The sequence below is a fragment of the Amyelois transitella genome, chromosome 8, assembly GCF_032362555.1.
Source record: "Amyelois transitella isolate CPQ chromosome 8, ilAmyTran1.1, whole genome shotgun sequence".
Classification (NCBI taxonomy): domain Eukaryota; kingdom Metazoa; phylum Arthropoda; class Insecta; order Lepidoptera; family Pyralidae; genus Amyelois; species Amyelois transitella.
The window spans coordinates 5,536,081-5,546,176 of NC_083511.1; the positions used below are offsets into that span (position 1 = coordinate 5,536,081).

Here is a 10,096-nt window from a genome sequence, read left to right on the forward strand (position 1 = left end):
AAATGGGCCAGGGAAATTTTCAAGACTGTTGGCTATTTATCTCGCAAGGGGTATATATGTACCTTTATGGAAGTGATATGTTTATTGTAGTAGACGCACTCAATGAAAATTTAGTTAAAGCTACGCCCACAAGGGAAAGGTGCGCGGTGCGGGACTAAAGAGATAAATAATTCTATTCACCTTATCCAATGATCAACGGAAATGGAACAACGCGCGCTATCGGGGATGGAAGCTTCTGGTCACGTTTTGAGCTTGAAGTAGGTAATTATTTCTATCTGTGTTAATAAATAAATATTAAATTTTTCATCATTATTTATTTAAAAATAAACCTTTGCAACAATATTGGCGTTAAATATATTTTACTTATACTTCTTAATCTCATTAACCATAGTTTTTAATGAAGGCATTTCATCCTTAAGTTTATCTTCAATGATCGCTTTTTCTTCGTCTGCAGCCGTTAAGTATTTGGCAACTAGATCTGAAAATTGAAATATTTGTATGATTTTTAAGGAATAATAAAAACATGACCAGTATACTGCCGTGGTATAACTAAAATGCCGTTATCTGACATCAGGATTTACACCTTTTTCACCAGTAAAATAAGAAAAAAAATCTCTTTCGATCTGTATATACGACTTTTTGGTACCTTTAAGTCATAAATAGGCGTTCTCATTGATGAATGGCATCAGTTTAAATTTTTACCGCAGTTTTTGACGTTTTACTTAAAACAAGGATTTGGCAGATAACGGCATTTTAGTTATACCAGACCAGGGCAGTATAATAATGGAAAGCATAGATAAATTTATTTCTTCTTCTTAAAAACCTGACTGGCCCAATCCAGGATCCATAGTCAAAGGCATACCCGGGGCTTCTCTCCAGAGTGGTGAGGATGCAACCCAGACTAAAGCCAGGACAAATGAAATGAAATGAAATATTCTTTATTTTCTTGAAACATGGTACAAATGGGTGTTAGAAATATATGTGATCTTACATGTTCCGCCAGAAGTATGGCATGTAAATATTGTTTGTAATAATTGCGTTACTTTCAAAATTAATAATTATACAATTTAAAATTAAAATAATCCTCAATGGAATAAAAAAAAAATTCATGTAGTCTATTCTTAAATTTATTAATTGGCAAAGAGTTGTATGAGTCCGGCAGCTTATTATATATTTTAATGCACATGCAATATGAACTCCTACTTCTAAATCGTAAATTGGTACTAGGAACCACTAAATTAAATTTGCGCCTATCCGATCGTTGTATTTGATCATCAAGTTTATCAAATAAGACATGATATTTTTTTTACAAAAAATGCAGATTCAAATATATATAGTGAAGGGACAGTTAGAATTCGAAGCTCTTTGAACAATGGTACACATCTGTCACGATATCCCAGGCCACAGATTGCACGAATACAATTTTTTTTGTGCTATGAATGCTCTATCGGAATCGACAGAGTTTCCCCATAAAGTTATGCCGTATCTCAGTGTTGAATGTACATAGCCATAGTATGCTAAAAGTGCAGCTTTTTAAGATACGGTTTTTTTTAGCCTCCAAAGTGCATAGACAAATTTGCAAATTTTTTATAAGGATCGAAATGTGTTCTTTCCAGTTACAATGCGAATCCAAAGTGATACCCAAGAATTTAGTTGTCGTTACTTCTTGGATTGTTGTCTCATTTTTGTTTATATATAATTTAAGTGGTGTTACTTGATGAGGTTGGAATTGCATAAATTGTGTTTTGGATAAATTAATTTTTAAGTTATTATTAGTCAACCAAATTATTATATCATTAAGGGCGCTATTAATGTCATATTCAAAATTATTATTTTTATTGTTTTTAATTATTATTGTTGTGTTGTCAGCGAATAGTATACATTGATGTTTTGTTGCATTAGGAAGGTCATTTATATATACCAAAAATAACAATGGTCCCAGTATACTGCCTTGGGGAACACCAAATAAATTTTCTTGGTATGATGATTGATCTTTAGTTTGATACAATCCATCTTGCCCTGTAGTTTGAACGCACTGTGGGCGTGCTTTGAGGTAACTTGTAAACCACGTTAGCACTACACCTCTCACACCACTAGCATCTAATTTTTTTAAAAGTAGGTTATGGTCTACCGTGTCAAAAGCCTTACTCATATCCAGAAATAGGACGCCTACCTGAGTCCAGTTGTCAACGTGCTTTGTTATGGCATCGATAAATTTAAAGCATGCTAAGGTTGTAGATTGTTTTTTTTCTAAATCCGTGATGTTCTGGTTTGAAAAATGCTGATTTTGAAAATAATTCTTCCAGACGAATGTACATAGCTTTTTCGTTAATTTAAGACAATACTGATATGAGAATAATTGGTCTGTAGTTTTGCACTGTGGGAATTTCATCATAACCGGTCGTTTTAGTATTTTTTAGTGATTTTATTATATTATAAATTTCATCTGGTGTAGTAGGAGTTAAAAACATGCTTTCTGTATTTGATTCTATTTTAGTATATTTTAAATTATTATAATCTTTTGGAGATTCGTTACTTATATGATTATTGATACAATAACTGTTAAATTCATTTGCAATTTGAATTGGATTATTTATTGTTTCTTTATCTGGGGTTAGAATAGATGTAATGTCCTTACTAAATACTGAATTGAAATTCTTTTTAATTAATTGCCAACTTGCTTTACAGTTGTTAGTTGCTTGTGATAGAAACTGTAGATTTTGAAGTTTTTGAACTTGGTACATACATTTCTTTAAGATTTTGTTGTATTGTAAGTATTTATTTTTATTTTCTTCCTTATTCGGTGAGGTCTTAAAACGTTTAAAGTATAATGCTCTTTTAGTTCAACAGCATTTTTTAATGTTTTTTGAAATCCAGGTTGTTTTTTTGGCAGTTGAGTGAATTTTAACATTAATTACCGGAAAACATAGAATTTTTAGTTAAGCTGGTTGAATTGATATCGCGAGATAGTTAAGAATTGTTAGATTCGCCAAAAATAAGAATTACTACCTATCTTGACCTAATGATTAGATAAAAAAATGCTTGAATCAAAAACTAATTACCATGAGATCTCTGAAGTTGTTGGAAATCTTCCTCCTTCAAATGTGACTTCAAAAACGATATTATTATTGGCACCTGCCTTCCAGAAGCATGTAACATATTCTGAGTGACAACAGTGAAGATGGCGAGCACAGCTAAATGCAGGCACAAAGCAGGGTCCTCACACACTTCCAGCTCAGATATTAGTTTCTCTCTGTGGTTTTGAATTAACAACCTGAAAATGTATTAAAATATTTCAAGTTTTATATGCATAAATATCTTTAACTGGAAAATATTAATAAAAGTTCGCTTATTAAGTGGGTGCTTATATAATCAGTTTTGAATACACTGATCCCTTATGTTAATTTTCTTCTCACTATGACAACTAAAGGTACTTACTTATCCTTCTTTTTATCAATTTTTTTCAAAATCATGCCACAATCTGATAGGCATACATCAACTGCCTGATAAAATAACTCCATATTTTGTTCAGCAATAGTTGCATTTAGAGCTACCAGTGGCTTTTTGTATTCCTCTGACAAATCATTCATTATTTTATTTCTCTGTTCAACAGATAAAACATCTACTTGTACTGACAGGTTGCATTGATTTGCAGCATATTTGCAGAACTCTGCAAGTACATCAGCTCCGAGAGATTTTAGAAGATACTTGATGAACTGTGGTTGTTGGTCTGATGGTAAAGATTTCAAACCTTTCTCATAAAGTTTTATGTCATTGACAAACATGTTAATCTTGTCTTGAGTAGAAGCATGAGTTTGTTTTCTGTTTTGACTGGCATCTTGCAACAATTTCTCAGCAGTTTCCTTGGCTAATGCTAAGGCGGCCAAGTTAAGATTTCTGAAAACATCATAAATAACAAATTAGTGAAAATATGTATGTCAAATTTGTTTTATATTAAACTGTCTGTAGCGACCACTTCATCCGCGTTTCCGTCGTTTTTAAAGGTAAATTAATTGGAGATTCTTCAAATTTAAATAAGACTTTGTTCTTTATTATAAATAGATTAATATTTGATAGTTAAATTCAAATTACAGTAATTTATTTTAATTATAATTATTGCTGGCTGTATTCATTGAGTAAGCGAATTGTGTTCATTATGTATAGAGTTGAATGTTAGTTATGAATGTGGATGAAGCAAAGGAAATATGCAGAGATCGTGGCAAGTGGAAAGAGGTAGTCTCTGCCTACCCCTCCGGGAAAGAGGCGTGATTTTATGTATGTATGTTGAATGTATGGGTGTGAAATTGAGTGACAGGATAAGGAACAGCGTGATAAGGGAATGTTGTGATGTGAAAGAAGATGTAGTTACAGGAATAGAAAAGGGTATGTTAAGATGGTTCGGTCATGTGGAGAGGATGAATGAAAGCAGGTTGACTAAGCAGATATACAAGGAGAGTGTGGAGGGAAAGGTCGGAGTGGGAAGACCTAGACGAACGTATCTTGATCAAATTAAGGACGTCCTGGTAAAGGGTCAGGTCAAAAGTACCCGAAACCGCCGAGCTTGTATGAAGAGAGTTATGAATGTGGACGAAGCGAAAGAAGTATGCAGAGATCGTGGCAAGTGGAAAGAGGTAGTCTCTGCCTACCCCTCCGGGAAAGAGGCGTGATTTTATGTATGTATGTATGTATGTTGAATGTATTAATTAAAACTTACAGAGATTATTATCTAGGTTGTTTTTGGATTAACGCAGAGCAAACGAATTTATCAGAGAATTGATGATCATCCGGGTTATTTCCAGTTCTCATCTCACTCGCATGTTTATATAGTCAAATGCAACGATTTAGCATATTTCATGTATTACTCAGGCGTTTCTATACTGATTACTATGATTCTTTTTTGTGGAATAGTTAATAATGTTAACTTTTTTTAATTATACAAGACTAAGTGTCGTTAACGTAAGCGAAGACAAATATTATCAGAAAGCTTCGAACTGCTAAACTATAGTGAGGTACACGTGTTATTGTGAGTCAACCATAAAAGATAGACATAAGCTGTTATGGGATATCTATACTAATATTATAAAGCTGAAGAGTTTGTTTTGTTTGTTTGTTTGTTTAAACGCGCTAATCTCAGAAACTACTGAACCGATTTGAATAATTCTTTCACTGTTAGATAGTCTATTTATCGAGGAAGGCTATAGGCTACATTTTATTACGTATTTCCTACGGGAAACATCAACAATGCAGGTGAAAGTTGAATGAGTCGGCCATCTGCGAGCTTTCCACGCGAACGCTGCGCTAACCAACAAAGATATAGTAAAACAATGTACTAAAGATGTGAAGTACTCATTTTTTGCCACAAAAAAGTCCGCGAGAGCATATATCTATCTCTTAAGGTTTACTTACAATAACCACTTTTATGTTCATTTTTTAAGATTATTTTTTCATTATAAACATAAGTTATTTTGAAACCAAATTTCTTTAATTCAGTATTAATCCTTATCCAAATAAATATGTTTATTACTTTCGGCTTTTCATGTAGACTAAAATTGCCATTTACAGTATATAAATCAGACGAATAGGTTTTGAGATATAGTCGTTATAAGCAATTTGCAGCGAAATATTTAATACGGCGAACCAGCGTTCTTTCTTATACGCGTGACCGCCGCCAAAAACGGGGAACATTATTATTCATCCTTAAGGGCTTCATCAATGATGCCCAAAATAACTATTCTACGCGGACGAAGTCGCGGGCACAGCTAGTTTTTAATATATTTTAATGAGAATATTTCTGTCATACATGATTTCTGTGTAGCTTTAACCATTAAGGTGGCACACGCAATGAAAGCTTTAAAAATGGAGTAACTTCTCCCGTTTTCTCAACCATTCTATTTTGCTCCTATTGATTGTAGTGTGATGAAAAGTATACTATAACCAGCTCAGGAGTACGAAAAATAATTGAACCCAGTTTAATTATAATCTGTCGAGTAGTTTTTGTTTCTATAACGGCAGAGAAACCTGATTGCATTTGTGGCATCAGTATCAATACTTTTTACTTTAACATTTATAGACAAAATATTAAAGTATGTATAATGTAGTTAATACAACTCCATTATAAGCTAAATATAAAAAAGTGAAACTTCACATACCCTTGCAGATACTCTGCAATTTGATATAATAGATCATCAAGGCCTTCATTTTCAAGTGTTTCTTTTATGACATTTTCTACATCTTGAACACTAACAATTTCTAGATCAGTTTTATTTTGTTTAAGTACATTGGTGTTGTCATCAGAATCGGATGCATGGGCCGCTTGTTTTGATCTTAAATGTTTTTTTACAGCCTTAGTCTTTGTCTCCCGACCTTGTGTTCCCCCACCACCTTTACCTGTGGCTGCCTTCCTTCTTCTCTCCTCTCTCCTTTCAGATTTGTGGTCTACATATCCTTGCTGAGCCATATCTGATGCCTTACTTAATTGTTTTTCTAAATAAAACTGCTGATATTTGCCAGATTTAACAACAGATTCAGCTTTCTTCTGCATAACAGGCATGCAGCTTAGTTTTAGATTTTCAATGAAGTGTGTACTAAAAACTGTTAAAAATAATTAATAAACTGAATGCCAGATTTATTTTACTTACGTTACAAGAGTAACACAATGTTAAATATATATCAAACTTCATATAAAAAAACATTGCATGCTTTTAAGTTAATTAAAAATGTGTAACATGATATTATGTATGATTGTCATTTGGATTTCTCACCTGTTGTTTCAAAAAGCATAGTGGACTTGCTATTATTTTTCAACAATTCATCCAGAACATTGGCAATGTCAGTGTCAGACAATACAGAAGGAAGCAGTTGTACAACATCCAAGTAGCTTTTAGAAGCAATACATTCTTCTAAAGCTGTCTCCAATTGCTGTTTTATTTGTGGACCAATAACACAACTACTAAGAAAGGTTAAATCTTCATTTGTTAGAATCCTTTTAACATAACCCTTGGGGTCAGAAATACCCAAGCGTGATAATGCATCATATTCAAGATAATTATTCTGTTTGAAGAAATTTACAACCCAATCATTCTGCGACTTTGTGTAACAAGAAGGGACATACAGGGCGCCAGCTTGCCGCCCTGTCAGGACCCCCGGGGCATGAACTTGATCAAACAAATTCATAAACAAACGATCAGCCATATTACAGTGGTTTATTATTACTGATACTGGTGTTGGCTTCAACAGACCCATTAAAGCACCATGGATCTTTGCTTTTGTTCTTGTGATGTATTCTTCAGTATAAAATACCCTTGAATCTGAAGCATCCTGCTTCCCTAATATGATTCTACCCAGGTACTTTTCAAGAACATTGTGTTGTAATAATTCAGCTGGGAGATCATATTGAAGAGTAAGTTCACCCACAGACAATTGACCTTGTAACTGGAGTTTCTCATTGATTTCTCTAGCAATTTTTTCTAAATAGTAGTGAGTTATTAAATATCCTGACACTAGTTGAACTTCTTTGCCTTTTACTATTTCAGAAACACTAGTATTGATCTGGTTTAAGTCCACATTTAATTCCTTAGCAAGGTCCACAGTATTAATTCGGCCTCCGTGTACATACAACTCATCTTTCATCTCTTTCACTAACTGCTGTGACGTCAAGTACTCTTTACCATCAGTGGTAAATATAACATCAATGAGTTTAAGCTCTAGGAGCTTTGTCACTATTTCTATACAATTTCTCTCAGATAATCTGAAAAAATATATACCTATCTAATTGTCTTAAATGGTAATAGTAATATGTCAAAAATTACACTGAATGAGACTTTGGGTTCAAATAACGAGAAAAAATTTTATCTGCTCACCTCTGTGATGTTGAGCTTAACTGTGCTTTCTGGAAATCAGCTGCCAATCTTTTAATTTCATCCCAATCTGTAGAAGGTGCCATTTTTAATGATGAATATAAGAAGTTTTACGAAATAGAAACAAATATAAGAAAATTTAATCGATGTCAAATATATCTTTAGACCATATAATATAAACCATTCATTTACAGTTTATACGTAGGCACTGTTGCCAACTGCCTTCGATGAGAAGGCGCTAAATTAGTCCTAAAAGAAGAGCTAGATCAGATTACCAATTATAAGCGCTACAGATCTTAAACAATATTGAAGAGCAAAAAGTAAAAAGTCGTCTGGCAAGTTTTATAAAAAAATACAAAAGCAAATATACCAAAAATTTTTAAAACGATAAATAAAACTATCCATTGCCGGGGATCAAACCCAGGCATTTCGACTTGGGCGCCTAACGTAGCCAAAAACGCTTAGTTGGAAGCACTAAACTACCCGCGTTGGCCTACGCTGTCATGTCATGACAGTGACATTTAGAAGGCACGTCGCCGTCGCTTGCAGTTATTTAAGACTAGCAGTGCCCGTGACTTCGTCCGCGTGGAATAGTTATTTTGGGCATCATATTTATTTTTGCAGGCGGTCACGCGTATTTGAAAGAACGCTGGTTCGCCGTTTTAAATGTTAACGCCGTGTTAATGTAAATGGCAATTTTAGTCTACATGAGAAGCCGAAAGTAATAAACATATTTATTTGGATAAGGATTAATACTGAATTAAAGAAAATTGGTTTCAAAATAACTTATGCTTATAATGAAAAAATAATCTTACAAAATGAACATAAAAGTGGTTATTGTAGGTAAGTAAGCCTATTGGCGAAAGCCGAGCACCAACGAGCATGGCTCATGGATGGATTTGAACCAAAGCCAAAGTTTGGCCTTCGCCGATCTTTGCAGGAGAACCTAAACCATATTGGATCATGTTTACATGTCTACCTAATTGCCATGTCTACCATGCAATTGCCTGGATATGTAGGTATCAGGATGCCTACGCAATGTAATCGCATCGGTTAGTAACATTTTATCAACGAAACTAATGCACAAACAAACATACATGTAGCCATTTCTATATCCCTTGCGGGGTTGACAAAGTCAGCAGTCTTTAAAAGACTTGTGGCGGGAGCGATGATTCAGCTCGACCGCCACCAAAGGGAAGATCTTCCGCCAGGCTAGATGTTATGCCTGGGGAACCGCGGCTCCAACGATGTTGTGTCGGAGGTTGTATATATAGCTCCAATCCGTGAATCTACAACCAAAGTTTTTCGCTGTTTTTTTATTGATAGCGTCGCGTAATTTTATTTTTTATTCTTGCGACTAGGCCACGATCAGTTGAATTTGGCTTAATTAATACAATTGAGATTTAAATAGTGACAAGTTGCTAGCCCATCACCTAAGAGAAGAATCCCGAATATTTAAGCCTATCCCTTAATCACCTTTTATGACATCCACGGGGAAGAGATGGGGTGGTCCTATTATTTTTTCTATTGGAACCGCACGGCACTAATGCATGAACAAATGTAGAAAGGTCATCATTGGCCGCGGTAGGATTTATTCGGGCACAATAAAGGTTTGATCATTGACGCAATTCTTGCGCAATTTAATCTAATTGTAATTCAACAACCATCCTTTAAAATATTTGAACTGATTTACTCATATTATGCAAATAAAAGTTTGAATTTGAATTTTTTTTTTTTCCTTTTTTCGGGAACCCAAACGTCATGTTATTTATGTGCTACATTTTTACAGTTATAAACGTCGTATTATTTTTCCTAAATATGTTTTTGATGGACTACCTATTTAATAATTTATAAGTGGGAATTATTGATTACTAAGTGTTCGTAGACAAGCAAAAGTGTTGGAAAGTGTTATAACATCGGATTGATTTGACGTCATCCAATGTTGTGAAACCAAAAGATTTGACAATTACCTATTAAGCGATAAGAATGAATAAAAATTTTGAATTTGAATTTGTTTTAATGACCTTTGACGTTGCCCCAAAAAGTTTAGAGAAAGAGCGAAGTAATGGACTCACACACAGCTATTACTCAACCAATACAAGGTATAATTTTATGACTTGATCAGTCTAAACTCGATGCTGGAAAAATAAACATATAAAGAATTTTGATTTTAGTCAAACAAAATACTATTTTATTTTCGCATACAGATTGTAAAAACCAATTGAAGGGAAATCCGTAGT

The 10,096-nt window shown here is 33.9% G+C and overlaps 1 protein-coding gene across 1 annotated transcript; it reads right to left on the bottom strand.

Annotated features, from left to right (window-relative positions):
- Positions 1-294: 294 nt before the first annotated feature.
- LOC106136592 (E3 UFM1-protein ligase 1 homolog) lies at positions 295-8,075 on the bottom strand. Its single transcript, XM_060945474.1, has 6 exons — positions 7,860-8,075; positions 6,762-7,747; positions 6,150-6,591; positions 3,439-3,897; positions 3,063-3,274; positions 295-478 (listed from the first exon to the last, which is right to left on the bottom strand). The coding sequence occupies exons 1-6, from the start codon at positions 7,940-7,942 to the stop codon at positions 360-362; spliced, it is 2,301 nt and encodes a 766-aa protein (XP_060801457.1). The 5' UTR covers positions 7,943-8,075; the 3' UTR covers positions 295-359.
- Between the last annotated feature and the right edge of the window lie 2,021 nt (positions 8,076-10,096).

Excerpts from the sequence above, each read along its gene's own strand:
- LOC106136592 (XM_060945474.1), bottom strand. The coding sequence starts at position 7,942 with ATGGCACCTTCTACAGATTGGGATGAAATTAAAAGATTGGCAGCTGAT. Across the intron at positions 6,592-6,761 it reads TATGCTTTTTGAAACAACAG|TTTTTAGTACACACTTCATT; the intron begins GTGAGAAATCCA and ends TATTTTTAACAG. Across the intron at positions 3,898-6,149 it reads ATTGCAGAGTATCTGCAAGG|AAATCTTAACTTGGCCGCCT; the intron begins GTATGTGAAGTT and ends TGATGTTTTCAG.